The sequence below is a fragment of the Dromiciops gliroides genome, chromosome 2, assembly GCF_019393635.1.
Source record: "Dromiciops gliroides isolate mDroGli1 chromosome 2, mDroGli1.pri, whole genome shotgun sequence".
NCBI classification, from domain to species: Eukaryota; Metazoa; Chordata; class Mammalia; order Microbiotheria; family Microbiotheriidae; genus Dromiciops; species Dromiciops gliroides.
The window spans coordinates 259,099,838-259,118,716 of record NC_057862.1 but is presented as its reverse complement, the minus strand read 5'-3'; the positions used below and the strand labels follow the sequence as shown (position 1 = coordinate 259,118,716).

General features: G+C 41.1%; 1 protein-coding gene across 1 annotated transcript; it reads right to left on the bottom strand.

Annotated features, from left to right (window-relative positions):
* Positions 1 to 1,726: 1,726 nt before the first annotated feature.
* Positions 1,727 to 14,774, bottom strand: RDH12 (retinol dehydrogenase 12). Its single transcript, XM_043987305.1, has 7 exons — positions 14,640 to 14,774; positions 12,637 to 12,755; positions 11,403 to 11,558; positions 10,114 to 10,218; positions 6,346 to 6,555; positions 4,476 to 4,665; positions 1,727 to 2,258 (listed from the first exon to the last, which is right to left on the bottom strand). The coding sequence occupies exons 1-7, from the start codon at positions 14,705 to 14,707 to the stop codon at positions 2,165 to 2,167; spliced, it is 942 nt and encodes a 313-aa protein (XP_043843240.1). The 5' UTR covers positions 14,708 to 14,774; the 3' UTR covers positions 1,727 to 2,164.
* Between the last annotated feature and the right edge of the window lie 4,105 nt (positions 14,775 to 18,879).

The following is an 18,879-nucleotide window of genomic DNA, read 5'->3' as shown; positions in this document are numbered from 1 at the left end:
CAATCCTCATCCTGTTATGGAAAATGCCTATTGTCCTCTTCTTTTTAGCACTAAAAAGCCCTGAAGACCTCACACTAACATTTTAGCAGAGGAACCAAATCACTTTCATGGAAGGGGAACTGGCATTACAAGATATCCATGGAATTGTCTCCAGGCTGGTGTAAGGATAATATGGTTTCCTTTTTTTTTTTTTTTTTTAGTGAGGCAATTGGGGTTAAGTGACTTGCTCAGGGTCACGCAGCTAGTAAGTGTTAAGTGTCTGAGGCTGGATTTGAACTCAGGTACTCCTGACTCCAGGGCCAGTGCTCTAACCACTGTGCCACCTAGCTGCCCCATGGTCAATTCTTTACTGGCATATAATATTATGCTCACCACCAAAACTGGAAAAAAACACCCAACAACAACAAAAAACCTTTGTCTGAGAGGTTAGACACTGGTGACATTGGGCTTATTATGAAGGGCTAGAAGGGCACTAACTTGGAAGTCTGTGGCCTCTAGGTTCTCAGATCTGATCTGCTTGGGATGGTTCAGTTGGCCACCCCTTCTGGGGCTTGTCTATGGAAGGAGGAAGGTAAAGATCTCGTCAAGCTTGAGTCCAAGCCGTCATGGCAGCTTAGATAACCTAGATCGGGTTTGACCGTCCCAGCTGTTCTACCAAGACCTGTGCTATCTACCAGAGGTCTTTGATCTTAATCTGTGGGAGAGGATAACAGTTGTGTGATTTAGACCACTGCCAACATGGCTCATACTCCGAATCATCAATTACTAGGACATGACAGGACCTTAGAGATCCATTTACAGATGAGGAGACTTCTGTCTCAATGCTCCTAAGCTATGCAGAAAGGGCCCCAGTGTGGATCTGTACTTGTGCTAAGTCTCCTGGGAGCCTATGGGCCTTCAGTAGTGTCAACAACTGGGGTGGGGTGGGGTGGGGCGGGTTTGAGATTTCAAGTCCTGACTCTGAAACATGCTGTCTGACCCTGGGCAAGTCACTTCCCAATGCCCCCAGTCAACTCCCAGGACTGCTGATAGCAGGGCAAATGCTATGTTTGCATTGATGGAAGGAGTTCATTTCCTCATAAACCCGAGATGGATGAAATCCCAGATCTAATGGTGAAATAAAAAGAAAGAGGGTAGGTTGGATGTGAGGCCACTAACTGAAGTCAGAAGGCCTGAACTCCCCATAACAGCTTCTCTTCCATGACAAGAAATAGCAACAGAAAAGCAGAGATGTAGAACTTGGTCTTTATTTTCTCCAAAAATTGAGGAGGAAAAAACAACAACCAAATACCAAACAACCAAAACACTTATTTATTTGTTTGTTTGTTTGTTTATTTATTTTAGTGAGGCAATTGGGGTTAAGTGACTTGCCCAGGGTCACACAGCTAGTAAATGTTAAGTGTCTGAGGCCGGATTTGAACTCAGGTCCTTCTGACTCCAGGGCAGGTGCTCTATCCACTGCACTACCTAGCTGCCCCTACCAAAACACTTATAAAAGGAAACTGTCCCCATCCATAGGGATGGGAAAGACTGTCTTTATAGCAGCAATACAAGGGGGCTCAGAACAAGTCGCCAAAGGGGAGTCCAGATTTAGGGAGGATTTTCCAGAGGGTGCCCTGACATCATTGACAAGGATTGGTTTTCCAAAGAAAGGAAGGATTGGCCATGGTCTCCTGCTAGTTTGAGAGGTATAACTCTAGATCCTCTTCGATTCATCTGAGGCCAAAGTAAAGAGTGCTTCTAAAATGGAACACAAACTACCTGGAACCAGGTATGATGAGGGAGCTAACAAATAACAATAGCAAGCTAACCAATGTTAGCTTTCCCAGAAGCACTTCAATGGCTGCCATTTGTGAGTTGAGGTCTATTCATTAGGCCTAACCCAATAATGCATATGTGCTACTCACCATACCCTTTTGTAAGAAGATTATGTAAATGTGAATGCCTATCCAAATGAGCCAAGCAGGCAAGAGGACAGAGAGGACAAAGGTTCTCTGATAGGTGATAGAGATGGAATAAAAGAGGAATGTGTCCACAGGCAGCAGCTGATCTTTCCCATGTCAATGTGCCTTCTCCTTTGGGGAATTGTTCTCGGATGTTTGAACTCAATTAGTCCACACTAAGAGTATGAAGCCAGTTTCTCTTCTGCCACCGTGTATTCCCACTAGATGCCCAGGAGTTCACAGCTGACATCCCATAGGCGCTTTGCTGTTTTGTTGTTTCGAGCCTTTGGTAACACCTTCGCTTTCCTGCAATCACTGATTGAGAGAGGAAGATGTTTAGAGTATAAGAGAGAATTGTGGAAGTGAAGCTTGTGGTACCCAGCCCAGACAAATGTCCTGTGAGATTTCTATTTTCTATGTTTCTGGTGGACAGTGCTGTTCTTAGTAAGGTTGGTTGCTAAGAACAGAGCACATATTGGGAAAGACTTGAAAGAACAGTGACTCTGCACTCAGAGGACCTGGGTTCAAAAAGTAGATGCCCCAGGCATCTAGGTGGGGCAGTGGATAGAGCACCGGCCCTGGAGTCAGGAGAACCTGGGTCCAAATCCGGCCTCAGACGCTTAACACTTACTAGCTGTGTGACCCTGGGCAAGTCACTTAACCCCAATTGCCTCACTAAAAAAAACAAAAACAAAAACAAAAACAAAAACAAAAACAAAAACAAAAACAAAAACAAAAACAAAAAAACAAAAAGTAGATGCCCTCTGAGGTCCTGTTCAGCCCTAGCTCTAGGCTGCTATGACTGACTTTTCCTCTAGCGCTTTGTATTGGATGGGATTAGGCTGAAGAGGGTCTGGAGTCACTTTCCTTCACAGACTTTTAGAAACACAAACTGGCCCTTAGATCACATAGGAAATCATTGGTGGTGAAGTAAGCAATACTAATCATCCTATAGAAGGAGAAAGACATGGATATTCTAGTATAATTCTGAATTTATAGAATTTAAAATTTGCACAGATTTGTAGCTATGTGGCACAGTGGATAGAGTGCCCAGCCTGGATCCAGAAAGACTGAGACATCTTCCTGAGTTCAAATCTGGCCTCAGACATTTACTAGTTGTGTGACCCTGGCCAAGTCACTTAACCCTGTTTGCCTCAGTTTTCCTCATCTGGAAAATGAAGTGGAGAAGGAAATGGCAAACTACTCTAGTATCTCTGCCAAGAAAACCCCAAATTGTCATGAAAAGTCAGACACAACTGAAAAATGACTAAACAATAACAACAAAGCCATTACTTATACCCACACTGTCTTGATTTAACTACTTGCTTACCATTTATAACAAGAATTGAGGAGCAAAAGAGCAAGAAGAAACAAAATATAGTTATAGCACATCTAAAAATATTTTACTTCCTGGTACCTGTTGGCAAGTCACAAAGCTGAGGAACAAAGGTGAGAACACATAAAAGAACTTCATTCTGTGAAATATTCCAGTTGTGTGGAAGATGATTAATTTAGACTCTATTTTACTTAGACCCCTAGTTTATTTCCAATTAGTATTAGTCAGTTGAGTCTGATTCCACAGGGGCAAGTGATTATTACTGTTGTACTTGTCTACTGATATGCAATTAGTCAATCTAGTGAATCCACTTGCTTAACCAATGCCTGAGGAGTAAATGACCAAACCCAATGTGGCAGGAGGTGACTCAATGGCATGCAAAGTTCCCCAGCTATTTTTTGGATTGTACCTCTATCTTTGACATCCTTTTGCTAGGGAAACAGCCCTATGGCACTTGGCCAACAGGTCCTATGAGTACTTGACCAATGGGTGACCCTATCTGGGGCTGCCTGTGAATCTATTCTCCCTACATGGGGCCAGTGAAAGATGAGCAGCTCTGCCCATATTTGGATATCCTCTATCAGCCAATCTATCATGAGCATAAGCTGAAGAGTTTCCTGGAAGGTCAAGACATAGTCATTAAGACTGTATGCTTTACTTTTCATCTTCTGTATCATCTGGGGATCAAACACTATAAAACCAATGCTTTTTTTTTTTTAATTTTTTTTTTTTTAGTGAGGCAATGACTTGCCCAGGGTCACACAGCTAGTAAGTGTTAAGTGTCTGAGGCCGGATTTGAACTCAGGTACTCCTGACTCCAGGGCCGGTGCTCTATCCACTGCACCACCTAGCTGCCCCAAACCAATGCTTTAAAGAAAGGGAGTATCTCAGATCCTGAGGTCCCCTTCATTAGGGGGGCAATCTAATAAAGTGCTATCAGCTTGGAGCTCTGCCTCACTTTCTTTTGCTGTAGATTGAACAATTCTGGACCTCACACTAGTTCCCCTTCATTTTACAGATGAGGAAACCAAGGTCCAGAAAAGACAAATGACTTGTTTCAGATCACATGGCTGAGATTCGAGCCAAGCTCCTCTGACATCAAATCCCACCATGCCAAAGAAAGAGCTGGTGCTTCTTCCCCAGAGTTTACAGCCTTCATTTCCTCCATACAGACAGACAATCAGGCAAACACCCACCTGAAATATCTGCCACTTTGAGACTCGATACCCTCGGCCAAAGCACAGTGGAGGCTGGTCTGAGCTCCTTGCTGGGTTGACTTCACGAAAGGGGTCATTAGCCGCCACAGTAGACACAAGAGAACTGAGTGACGCACCAATTCAGATTGGACGATCCCAGGGTGGACTGCGTATGCGGTGACGCCAGTCCCTATGACACAAAGGACAGGGCTTATATTGGAGGAGGATCCATAGCATAAGAGCCTGTAGAACATCCACTGCAGAGGGACAGGCGCTGGAAAGAGACTTGATGCATGTGGGTGATAGCAGGGTTTGATAAAAGCCACCTCCCACCAAAGTAGAGATTGGTAAATAGTGTCTCCCTTCCACCAGATAGAATCACAGACTCTGTCCTATAATCAACTGGAACATAGATGGCTCAGTGGATAGAGAGCTAGGCCTGGAGTCAGGTAGGCCTGAGCTTAAATCCAGCCTTGGACACTTACTAGCTGTATGACCCTGGGTAAGTCAATTAACCCTATTTGCTTCAGTTTCCACAATGAAGATAAGAATAGCATCTACTTTCTAGGTTTGTTGTAAGGATCAAATGAGATAATATTTGTAAAGTCCTTAGTATAGTGCCTCACATATAGTAGGAACTTAATGTATGCTTATTCCCTTTCCTAAGGCCTACAGAAAGTCAGAGTCAGAAGTTTTCTCAAACTTCAGAGAATCTTAGTTGGCTAAACTTGGGCAACCTGCCCAATAGCTCCCTAAGTGTGTACCTTCCCATGTTTGTTCTCTACAACACTGATTTGTTGTATATTTATGAACCAGCTTAATGGGGGGAATCCTGTATTGCTACTTCTCTTACTGAGCTTGTTCATTAAATAAATTTATTTTGAACTAAAAAAAAAAAAGAATTTCAGAGTTGGAAGCAACTTTAGTGACCATATAATATCCAGAGCCCTCATTTTACACAGAGTTTAACTGGTTTGTGGAAGTTCAGTTAGGAAGTGATCAAGTTAGGTTTTGACTGCAGGTCTCCAGTGTGTGTTTCCTTAGACCACCCTAGGACTAAGGCTCTACTTACCCTACTACCTTAACCTTACTAGATTTTAAACTCTTTGAGAACAAGGACTGTCTTCTATTGCTGTACTTAGAGTCAGGAAGACAGGTTAAAATCCTGCTCTGATACTTACTCTCTATGGGACATTGGGAAAGTTACTTAACCTCTGAGTTTCCACATCCTCATCTGTAAAATAGAAATACTATGCCTGTAATACCTATACCACAAAAATGTTTTAAAGTTCCAATGAGATAATGTATGTAAAGTGTTTTCCAAACTTTAAAGTGTTCTTACTGTGTAAATGTCAGGTTGTAGTAGTAGTAATAAAAGTAGTAGTAGTAGTAGTAGTAGTAGTATAGAAGAAGAAGAAGAAGAAGAAGTAGAAGTAGTGGTAGTAATAGTAGTAGTAATAGGAACAGCAGTAGTAGTGATAGTATTAACAGAAATAGTAGTAGTAGTGATAGTTGTAGTAACAAAAATAGAAGTAGTAGTAATAGAAATAGTAGTAGAAGTAGCAATAGGAATGTAGTAGCAGTAGTAGTAGTAGTAGTAGTAGTAGTAGTAACTCTACATACACCTAGTATTCAACGCATATTCAAGGAAATGTCTTTTTTTCCTTAGGTGTTGGGGGTGGGGTGAGGGTAACATGGGGAGGATGGTTTGGGGAGGGGAGGGAAGCATACAGACCTTTGACTTCATTGGAATGGGGAATTCCCATTGTGGAGGATCTTTCTTACTTTTTCTGATACATTCTTCTACAATTTTTTTTCTTAAACTTGAATCTATTCCCCCTGCCCCACCATCTTTCAGCTCCAGGCTTACCTTTCAGCCGATAAGCCAATTCACGGGTAAAAAGCACATTGGCCAGCTTGCTGTGGCAGTAAGCAAAGGCTCTATTATAGTACTTTTCCCCTTGCAAGTCACGGAAGTAAATACTGCCAAAATGGTGAACCACAGAAGATAGGTTCACCACACGGGATGGAGCTGATTCTTTCAGCCTCTCCAAGAGCAGGTGAGTCAGAAGGAAGTGGCCTATGAGCAGAATAGAAGGGTTAGAATGATGTTATGAAGCTATGAAGACAACAACTGTCCAAGAATGGGAAATGAGGGGCTATACTATACTTTACTATATTATAGCTATACTTGAGAGTAAAAAGAATGCTTGACATTGAGGCAGGAGAGAACCAGGTTCAAATCCTGACTCTGACATTTATCAGTTGTACAGTCTCCCTGCCTCAAGTCCAGGGGTAGACTTGAGCCAGCTTGAACCAGTTGTTAAATTTTCATTGGGAGCACATAAACCTCAGTAATCAGAAAATACCACAAATCAGGGCTTGATTTATTGTCTTGTCAATTGTCTAGATTTAAGAAAGTGATAGAGAAAATGTTAATAATGCAGATTAAAGTTAAATGGATACATTTAAGTTGTGCATATATTTTACTCACATACCATGGAGTTGTCTCTCCCCACTCTAATCTATCCTCTACACAGCTACCAAAGTGATTTTTCTTAAGTTTGCAAGTCTGAACATATCACTCACTTACTCAATAAACTTCAATGGCTCCCTGTTGTTTCTAGAATAAAACAAACTCTTACAGATAGTTTACAAAGTCCTTAACAATCTGTCCCAACCTATCTTTCCAGCCTCATTATATTCTCTTTTCTTCACATGTGACACCCCATCTCTGATCTCCATGTCTCTGTATTAGCAGTCCCTCATGCTTAGTCTCAAATTAAGGTCCATCTTCTATATGAAGCCTTTTCTGATTCCCCCAAGTCTTAGTGCCCCTCTCTCCATAACTACCTCATTCATTTAAAAATTCATTCTGTGTATGTATATAGACATGCATATATATGTTGCATAATAACAAGAATCTTTTTCATTTTTTGCATTTGTAGACCCAGTGCCTAGCATAATACTTAGCACCTATTAGGCACTTAATAAATATTTGTTTATTTATTTACTGATTGACTTTTGGTATGATCTTTCCAGCTTTATTATATATTACTCCCTTGCATGTATCCTAAGGTCCCATCAAACTGGTCTTCTTATTCTTTCTCATATATCTCTGTTTCCCATCTCCATGCCTTTGCACTGACTGTCCTCTATGCCTGTAATGCACTTCCTCCTCACTGCTACCTCTTAGAATCCCTGTTCTTCAAGTTCAACTGGCACCTTCTAAATGAAGACTATTAATTCTCACCCCTGTCTACCCCACCTCCAGCTGCTAGTTTATATATATTTTGTACGTAATTATATCTATATATCTATTGTTTTTTTCCAGTATAATATAAACCCCTTGGTGGCTGGATCTCTTTCACTTTTATCTGTGTATATTAAGTATTTAACAATGACCCATACCTGGCAAACAGTAAGCACTTAATAAATGTTTGTTGATTAATTAATTGGTCAAAGTCAGTTCAACCTGAGCCCAAGTTTCCTCATCTGCAAAATGGGAATGATATTACTTTCAATACCTTTCTCATAGGGCTATTGTGAAGAGGGCCTCCTGCAAACTTTAAAATGCTATACAAACATTATTGCTACTCTGCCTCGTTTGTTAAAGTATGAGTCCATAAAGGAATTTTTCCATGAGGGAGTCAGTCTTTCTCTTTTCTTCAAACCAATGGACAAGGGTTAGTCTAGGTGATGTTTTCACTTATCCTGTCCCTCTCTGTAATAACCTCTTGATAATTTTATCACCTCTGCTCCTGCCCAATCAAGAATAGAGAACACCAACAGACTTTGCATATCTCTCTCTCTCTCTCTCTCTCTCTCTCTCTCTCTCTCTCTCTCTCTCTCTCTCTCTCTCGCCATGGTTACAAATATATGGACCAGGGGGTGGCTAGGTGGCGCAGTGGATAAAGCACCGGCCCTGGATTCAGGAGTAACTGAGTTCAAATCTGACCTCAGACACTTGACACTTACTAGCTGTGTGACCCTGGGCAAGTCACTTACCCCCCATTGCCCTGCAAAAAATAAATAAATAAAATAAAATAAAATAAAATAAAACCAAATATATGGACCAAAGCCATAAAAGGAAGGATGAAAGAGGACAGAGGGCATATAGGCCTTGTAGGACTACAGGATCCTAGACTGAGAGTTGGAAATGATCTGTGAGGTCATCCAGTTCAACCCCCTCATTTTACAGATGAGGAAACAGGCTCAGAGAGTTTACATGACTTGCCTGAGTCCACACAGGTATCAAGTAGTAAGTTGTCATTGTTTAGTCATTATGGTCATGTCCAAGTCTTCATGACACCATTTGGGGTTTCATAGTTACCCCATCAAAGAGCAGGACTGGGATTCAAACCTAAGGGCCTTTCCTCCAAATCTAATACTCTTTCCAAGAACTCCTACACTGCCCATTAGCACAATAGCCTTGACCTCTCTTCTTGACTGTCTTTTCAACCTGTGAGTGCTGCCCAATGTTCTCAAGCCTTGCCTGACTCCCTGGACTTGGCCTATGGCCTCCTCTGCCTGATCCTTCTAGTCATACCTGGCTTCCCAGGCCTTATCTTACTCAATATGTCCTGCTCTAATACCACCCCCACACTAGAATGACACTATTCACCCCAGTATCTCCTGAATGTTCTGATTTATATGGGATAGAATCCCATCTTAGAGGAGAGGTCAGAAAAAAGACACAGAGCAGCCTTAATCAATCTGCTTAATAACAGTTTGTCCAATTTATTGTGACCCTGATTCAATTTGTCGTGTCCTTATCATCCTTTCCTTGCCACAGAGCTATTGGGAATTCATAAAGCTGGTTTAAGGGGATCTGCACACAGAGAACAGGGAGAGCTTTTTTTGTTTTGTTTTGTTTTTGGTTTTGTGGGGCAATTGGGGTTAAGTGACTTGCCCAGGGTCACACAGCTAGTATATGTCAAGTGTCTGAGGCCAGATTTGAACTCAGGTACTTCTGAATCCAAGGCCAGTACTTTATCCACTGCGCCACCTAGTTGCCCAGGGAGAGCTTTTAAAGTGTCCACAGAGGGTTCATAGATGCTTATAACTGGGGTGAAGAGTAGTCACAAAGTTCTCCTAACTTTGGTAATTAATTGGTTAGGAAGTTGGCCCTTGAGTATTTGCATTGAGTATGGAGCAGTTATTGAATGAGTACCAAAAATGAGAGTAGAATTCTAGTGGGAGAGTGAGGGAGAGAGAATGACATCAATGTGTGGAAAGTATATGCATTTGTAGAGGTATTCACATGTAGATCCCTGGGCAATCTAAAGGTGATTTTTCTGGGTGTAGATTCCCAGTGGGTTCAGGAGTGTCCCTACCATGAAACTTGATTTGTAGGATCATGGGAAGAGTGAAAATTACTCCCAGCTTGTGTCCAGTATATAAACCTAAGTGCATATTAGTGCTAGTACATTCCCATAGCACAACCCTAGCATTTGGGGGACAAGACTTCTGCCAGATTCTACATCTAGATGTCATGGTTCTGAACTCTTACTTAGCATTATCCCTACAGGAGGGTGTGGGCTAAGGGTGCCATGTTCTAGATACACCTGGGCCAAAGGGAGTCAAAGAACAGGAAGAGTATGAATGGGTCAGCATTTACCATGGGCAAACTACTTACCCAAATGATTGACTCCAAACTGGGTCTCAAAGCCATCTGCTGTCTTAGAGTAGTTACACATCATCACTCCTGCATTATTAATTAATATGTGGAGCTTCTTTTCCTCTGTTAAAACATGACAAAAGCAGAATGAGCCATGAGTAAAGGGAACCAATACCAGCCTGCCACAGTCCTAACAATTAAGACTTTGGGTACCTGCCCTATGCCTTTATATGTGACTGCACAATGCTGATTCTTTTGGGGGGGGGGGCAATAAGAGGTTAAGTGATTTTCCTAGGGTCACACAGCTAGTAAGTGTCAAGTGTCTGAGGCTGCATTTGAACTCAGGTCTTCCTGAATCCAGGGCCAGTGTTTTATCCACTGTGCCACCTAGCTGCCCCCTACAATGCTGGTTCTAAAAGGATCCACTCGATCCAATCCAATCTGATCCAATCAACAATAAGCACCTACTATGTGCTAGGCACTGAGCTAAGCATTGGATATAAAATTGATTTTAAAAAAAGACAGTCCCGGGGCAGCTACGTGGCACAATGGATAAAGCATTGGCCCTGAATTCAGGAGGACCTGAGTTCAAATCCGGCCTCAAACACTTGACACTTACTAGCTGTGTGACCCTGGACAAGTCACTTAACCGTCATTACCCTGCAAAACAAAATTAATTAATTAAAAAACAACAACAACAACAACAAGACAGTCCCTGCCCCCAAGGAGCTTACCATCTAATTGGGAGAGACAAGACACAATGGGAAACATGAAACTGTGCTCATTGGCAATTACAAACATTATGCACAACCTTCCCCACTGGTAATTGTCTGAGTGTCACAAAATGGCCCTTCATTTAGCATTGTGCTCCCCCATTAAGTCTTGCTCATGAACCTTTCTGAATAGAAGGCAAAAGTCTGTTATCCATCTTCTATGAGCCCAAAGTTCAGGGCCAGCCGATACTTCCCACCTAGTGTGCCTGTGACCACAAGAAGCTGTTGACTCACCAACCATCAAGCAATAAAGGACAATGTAGGAACTCTGCAACACTGGTTCCACACCTTCATGTTGTAGTTCAAGCCCAGGCAGAGAGCCTAGAACTTCCCATATTCCCACAACCAAGGCCAGAGGAAAATAAGGGGCTCCACCCAGTTTGTCTACCTGCCTTTCCCTGTCCTGCTGGTTCTATTAGCAGAACCAGTTGGGTGGGAACTAAGATGGTGCTGATGTAAGGGGACAACTCTGGGTGGAGGAGCCACTCCTGCAATTTGTATTCTCTTCTCCAGCTTCTCTGCTTCTCCCATCACCTGCAAGGAAGCCCTCGGCAAAGGCTCGGATTGACTTGGTGTCAGACAAATCCAGCTTTCGGACAAACACCTGCTGGTTCTTTGTTGCAGCCCGGATCTCACTGGCTGCCGATTCTCCCTTTAGTACATCCCGGCAGGCAATGTATACTCTGGCTCCTAGGCAGAGGAAAGAGGAAAGAACCAGTTAATTCCATCTCTGGGGACAAATGCATCTGGATGAGAGGTGGCCAGTACTGAGTGTTCCCATAAGGGACAAGTGGACTACATTCCTCAACATAACGGTGACAATTTTATCATGTTAGGGTTTTCAGGAACCTCTGCACTAAGATCTGTTAACATAAGTGTGATTCCAGGCTGTATTTACTCATTTGTACACTGCATTGATGGAATGGAGAGGAAAAATACACAAATGTTGAATGTATGCTTGCAGCTTCTGATAATAGATAGAAAATTTTATAGATATACTAGTCACACTGTGAGAAGGGGAAATAGGGAGAGAAAATTTACTGAGGGTCACAGAACAAGTCAGTGGTCCCACTGATTTAACCATCCTGATTCTGAGCCATTGAACCATAGAATTCTTTTCCTGGAAGAGACTTTAAAGATCAGCCAGAGCAGTGATTCCCATTAAGTTGTCCCCAGCCTTCAAGGGTTTTCAAGAATGGTTTGAGGCAGAGGTGTCAAACTTAAATAGAGATTGGGCCACTAAATTATACATAAGGATCTCATAAAAACTCATATTGACTTAAAAAATGACACAGTAACATTATCTATGTTCTACTGTATTTATATTTATTCTATTAAATATTTCCTAATTATGTTTCCCTCACTCATGATGCTGGCCAAAAGGTGCCTCAGGTCCCATGTTTGATACCTTTAGTCTATGGAATTTGAGCTAAAAATTCTTTAATGGTGCCATAAACAGTACAAATTTACAAATAATGTTATGAGTAGTAGGTTGAATCATGCTGGGGTTTCACCAAATGTTTTTGGTTTGTTTTTTTGGTGGAAAAGTGCTTGAGAAAAAAAAAATGTGAACTGCTGACTTCATCCAACCCCTCTGTCTTAGAAATGAGTAAACTTATCAAACATGTTCTTGAACTCCTAGCCAAATACCTCCAAACCTAGGAAGGCAAAATAGGAGCAGCTAACAGCAAAGACAGGTGAAGTGGGGTGAAGTGGGGACAGTAGCAAGAAAAAAACAAGACAAAAACCTAGGAGAGTATGAACTTGCCTCTACGAGCAAGCTCTTTGGCCGTCTCCTTCCCAATGCCTGTATTGGCTCCAGTGACCACAACTACCTTTCCAGGAAGCTGCACAGTTGATGTACAAACTCCACCAGCAAAGTACTTCCTATAGATACAAGAGGAAAGGTTATTAAAATTAATTTTCTTTCCCAATCCCTGACTTGCATAAGAAATAGCTTTAGATTTCTCCCATTCTTTCTCTATGCAATTAGCAAGATATGGAGAACATGCTCCTTAACCTTAATTGCCCCCTTCTTGAGGTCACCAGAGTGCTTTTGGCTCATTGAGGCAATCCGTTGCAATTCCCTGCTAGAAGGTGATGTCTGCCTATGATCAAGGGATGATCATCTGGGCAAAGAGAGAAAGGGGGCTTTGTTTGATTTGTTTTGTTTTCTTTGTTATTGTTCCTATTTTTGAATGCTTATACTGATCAATATTAAAAACAAAGCATATTAAAAGCACTTTTTAAGTCAAAGCAGATGAAAATTCTCTTACTAAGAGCAAAGACCATGAAAGCTCATAAACAAGTTCATGAGGGAGCAGAAATCATTGAGTCATGGGAACTTAAGAGTTGGAAGTGACTTTAAAGGACACTTGGTCAGATCTATTGAGCAGGAATCACCTCCGTAACATCCCTGAGATATTTATGCCTTTTTTGTTGTTGTTTTTTGCGTGGGGCAATGGGGGTTAAGTGACTTGCCCAGGGTCACACAGCTAGTTAAGTGTCAAGTGTCTGGGGCCGGATTCAGGTACTCCTGAATCCAGGGCCGGTGCTTTATCCACTGCGCCACCTACCTGCCCTCTATGCCTTTGTTTTAATGGTCCTTTAAAAGTAGTTTCCCCACTTTATCAATACCCTATAAATAATACACATCACACTAAGTATATAATACACTTAAACAAGCCTTAACTAAATAAACTGGTCCGCCTAGGACCACTGGTAAAATTCTGAGTGGTACGATCAGTGGGTCAGACTTTGGCCATCCTTCATAGGAATACTCAGCTCTGGCCACCTCTCTACTTCTTCATGGGTCTAGGAAGATAGACCCATTTGAGGTACAGACCTATTATTCCACTACACTGGTAATCCTAGCACTTAATAAATACTTGTTAACTGACTGACAGAGATCTCGAGCCTAGAGCTCCTCCCTATTGCCCATAGCTGCCCACTCATGGTTCAAATGAAGGAGGAGAAATAAAGCCCTAAAGGGATGTTTTGGCATCAAAACAGGATGTGACTGTTCCTTCTCGTTAGATTTTTTGATTATTGACAATCACCAGGTTTTTCCTAAAGGATAAGCAGCCTCTGACACCTATAGAAATTTAATCATAACAGAGAAGTCACAAAACAGAATGAGAAACTATGTCGAGATATAGGACTTTCGAAGGAAATAAGAGTTTATTTATTTCTTTCCCAGAATTCCACTAAGCATTCATTAATCAGCAATCGTGACCCATGGAATTCAACAGTGCCATCTGGACTAGGGTTGCTTAGTAGACAGGGAGGCATGAATGCATTAAGAGTAACCAATATAGGGGGCAGCTAGGTGGCACAGTGGATAAAGCACCGGCCCTGGATTCAGGAGCACCTGAGTTCAAATCTGGCCTCAGACACTTGACATTTACTAGCTGTGTGACCCAGGGCAAGTCACTTACCCCCCACTGCCCTGCCAAAAAAAAAAAAAAAAAAGAGTAACCAATATAGTTAGATTCCAACAGCAAGTTATCTACTAAGATCATTCATTCTTCTTACCAGTCCCCAAAGGATTCAAAATCACCCGTCCTTCATTTGCATGATGCACTTGGCAAATTGGCTTGACCTCCTTTCTCAGCTTTCAGGGTGGTATCCATAACCACTGCCTTCCCCGTTGTTCCTTCTCCCACTCATCTCCCCCAGGCTGCCTCTATCACTTTTTCTTCTCCCAACAGAAGTAGTCCCTGATTCAGGACTAAGGAAAGTTTTTTAGTGAGCCAATGAATGAACACAGACCTGATGTAGGGGATTGCCATGAACAGGAAGGAAAGGAAGGAGGTGAACAGCACCAAGATGCCTATCATCTTTCCAACCTGCTGCTCCTGCTGTTGTAACTCTCACTTCTCTCAGGTTTCTGCCGGTCTGCTTTCTCTGCTGCTCCCAGCAGACTGGATCTGAAGCTGACTCAGAATCGGATTTAAATTTGTGAGCTGTGAGTGCATGGCCTGCTGGGAGATGTAGTCCTGTTCCTAACTGTTGAAATAGGACTGCTAGGGAAGGTGAAAACCTTCAGCTTATTAGGGGAGGGAATGTGGGGAAACTAGAGAAACTTCTCTGCAGCTCACTCATTCCATCATATTTATATCCCTAAGATATGATGGTTCCCTTCCCCCCCCCTCTCTCTGGGACCTGTATTGAAAGGTAACTTTAATTAAAAACAAAAACAAACTTCAGCAATAGATTGATGGATTACTTATATTTCTATTAGCACTTACTATGTGTCAGATACTGTGCTAAGTACTATTACCTCAATTATTATCTCATTTTATCCCCACCAACAACCCTAGGAGGTGGGTACTATTATTACCCCCATTTTACGGGTGAGGAAACTGAGGTAAACAGAGGTTAAGTGACTTGCCCAGACTCATACAGCTAGTAAGTTTCTGAGGCTGGATTTGAATTCAGGTCTTCCTAACTCCAGGCCTAATGCTCTATCCACTGCACCACCTGATAGATAGATAAAATATTTTTTAAGTTCCTACTATGAAAAAAACAAAACAACAAACAAACCAACCAAACAAAAGTTCCTACTATATTTGAGGCACTGTGCTAATCATGGCAAATACAAATACAAGAAAAAATCAAGTCCCTTTCCTCAAGAAGCTTATATTATAATGAGAGAAAAAAGACACATAAAAGGGTATGTTATTTGAAATACAGTAGAATGAAAATCATACTATATATTTATATATTAATTCTCCCTTACAGAATCTTAGAGCTGGAGATGACCCAGAGGTTTTCTGTTCCAACTAATCTCTGAAAAAAATATCTTCTACTCTATTTGAATAGTCCCTGCTTTCATTTTCTGCTTGTTTTCTCATAAGAGGGAGAATCAGAAGAAATGGGCAATAATAATAACAACTCATATTTTATAGCAGTTTTTCTTCCATCTCTGTGCTTGAACTCTATTTCCTTGTTAACTCTGTCTTAGAGAATGCTCCTTCAAAGATGGCCTCCTATATAGGGTCTCTTTTGATCCCAAGGTTAATAATGTCCTCCCTCCCCAGCTCCCAGCCCCAAAGTACTTTGTCTTAACTCATATATGTGAACATTGTTTCCCTTAATAGAATGTAAACTTTTTAAGGAGAGAGACTATTTCCATTTTGTCTTTGTATCCAAAGTACTTAGTATAGTGTCTAACATATAGCAGGCACTTAATAAATGATGAATGAATGGGTGAATGGATGAATGAATAAATGAATGAGTAACTCAAAGATATAAAACTAGGAGACTAATAATTTAGTCCTACCCCTTCATTTTATAGTCGAGGAAACTAAGGCATACAAGTACTCTATCCCATTTTACCAATGAAGAAATTGGGGCTCAGAAAGAGTGACTTGCCCAAGGTCACACAGGTAGCCAATGGAAGAGCTTGTTCTTGAGTATGGGTCATCTGGCTCTTAGTGCATTTTCCTAAATAATACATTCTTCCTCCATAGCACACCAGCTGCTGTTTATGTTCCCTTTTTGTGTAGTTATAGGGAAGGAGGAAAGAAAAAAAAGCTTATACAAACTCCTTTTCAGCTAATAAAAATAACATATTTTTTGTGTGTGAGGCAATTGGGGTTAAGTGACTTGCCCAGGGTCACACAGCTAGTAAGTGTTAAGTGTCTGAGGCAGAATTTGAACTCAGGTCCTCCTGAATCCAGGGCTAGTGCTTTATCCACTGAGCCACCTAGCTTCCCCCTCAATGTATTTTCCAACCAGAAATGATGGGTAAAGTGGGTAAAATGGGTAAAGTGAAAGAAGAGTATTGAATAGGTGAAGAAAAGAGCCAGTAAGAAAGCAATGGGGTTAGGAAGAATGGAAAGGAGGATGCACACAGGATCAGATGTGCCAAAGGTCAGAGCTGCCACTACAGCAATTCTGCTGTGCCCTAGCAGAACTAAGATAGTCATAAGGTACTAGAGCAATGAGGAAAGCAGTTACCTGTTGCCCTGGGCAAAATGATGTCCTCATACTAAAATCTACAATAGGTTCTGATTGTTTTTTATATTGAATTCCAAATCTTCTGATCATGATTCAATAGAACATGTTTGGCCAAGGGCAGGAAAGTCCAAGAGAAACACATTGCTTTCACATAGTATCATGGCATAATAGGTAAAAGGGATCCTGGTATCTAGATATCCCAGTCATCTAGTGTTGGGTTATGTGATCAGGGCATAAAAAGGAAACACAGAAATAAGTTTGCAAAAAAGTTATTAAACGTGATCTTCATAACCCAAAGTACTCTATTGGTTTTGTAGAATTCTTTTTCTTCAAGTGAAAAAATGTGATGTCAAAAGGAAGACATTTCTCAACCCAGGATTGGGACATTCTCATATTAGTATTACAACATAAGGCAGACAATCATTATTGCTTTCATCATTACCAAAAAGCATGTGCCTACTTACTCATAGTATTGTGCTAGACCCTAAAGACCCCTGACCAAATCCCAGCCCCCACAGTGGCTTACAATAAAAGCCAGCCAATACTAAGGCAAAGGGCAAGAATGACTGTATATTGCTCCCCTTGTTCCACTGCCTTCCCCCTGGAGCCCATGTCTATATTCCAAACAAACCAGCCTACTTGATGTACCCTGTTACCACAGGGTCTTTGTTATCCTATAACCCCTATTCACAATGTACTTGGTAGAATTTTTGTAACTTTCAAACTAGTCTTTCTGTGTGGACATAAATGGATATTGCTTGATACACACACACACAGAGTATGTATGTGTGTGTCTGTGTGTCTATGTGTCTATGTATATGTACATATGTGTGCATGTATATGTATATTTATGTAGTGAAATTTGGAAGTTGAAGCCTTTTCTCTTTAACATTAGCACCCTGAAGAAGTCCTCCCTTACCCCTGTCCAGGCCAGCTTCATATATAGAATCCAATGGGAAAACTATCATTTCTTAACGCAAAGGCTCCAGTATTCTTCCTTGAGCAATTAACCTCAGTGTCCTTCCCCTTGACATTGGTCAAGCTGGTTAAAAACAACATAGAACACTTAGATAACATTATTGATTGTTTCCCATTTACCTATGAGATTTATGTCCATTTCACTATTTATTGTACATCCCCCAAATACTGAGAAAATCTCTCTGTGTTTCCCAAATGGCAATATTATTCAACTCACTTCTCTTAGCACACAGATTGTTTTTTCCTTTTCTGATTTTCTGTTTTCTCATCCCCATATACAAAGAAAAACAGGAAAAGGAATTATATATGAAATGATACATCTCTATTATATAGAGATTATTTTAAGTATAAAATAAATTTAATGCAATAATTCTAATACTGTCTTGCCTTTAATAATAGCTTACTATTTGATAATAGCTAGGATTTATATAGTATCTTGAGGTTTGCAAAGTACTTCACGTATATTATTTCACTGGATCCTCACAGTGATCCTAATAATAGATCCCTATTTTACAGATGAGGAAATTGAGACTAGGAGCAATTAAGACTTGCTTGGGATCACGCAGCTAATAAGTGCCTGAAGTGGAATTCGAACTGAGGTCTTTCTGACTCCTGGTCTATCACTCTATCCAAATGTACTACCCAAGCTGCACTACTGCTTCTTGTCTCTTTATGAATTTCCTTTTGTTTTCCCTTTGTACTTTTAATTGTTTCAGCGATGCTCTTTCTTTCTTTTATTCATCTTTTTTTTTTGCATCACTATTGCTATCCTCCCTTCCATAACTCTTATTAGTCCCCTACCCTCCTTGTCACAAATAATTAAAGCCAAACAAAACAGACCCACACATTTGGCTGTGTCTGAAGTTTCATGTTGTGTTCATGCTGAATGGCCTTTAGTCATTCACCTCTTTGTCAAGAGGTGCATAATTTGATTCATCATTGTCTTTCTGGATACTTGGTTCTTAAGTCTTTCAAAGTCGTATTCTTTCATAAGATTGTAGTTAGTTATTATATAGATAGTTTTATTGGTTGTACTTCTGCATCAGTTCATACAAGTCTTCCCAGATGT

What these genes read in the sequence shown, in the direction of transcription:
- RDH12 (XM_043987305.1), bottom strand. Translation starts at nt 14,707, where the DNA reads ATGATAGGCATCTTGGTGCTGTTCACCTCCTTCCTTTCCTTCCTGTTC. An exon ending in ATGGCAATCCCCTACATCAG is followed by an intron (nt 12,756 to 14,639) that starts GTCTGTGTTCAT and finishes TTGTATCTATAG; the next exon opens with GAAGTACTTTGCTGGTGGAG. An exon ending in CAAAGAGCTTGCTCGTAGAG is followed by an intron (nt 11,559 to 12,636) that starts GCAAGTTCATAC and finishes TCCTCTGCCTAG; the next exon opens with GAGCCAGAGTATACATTGCC.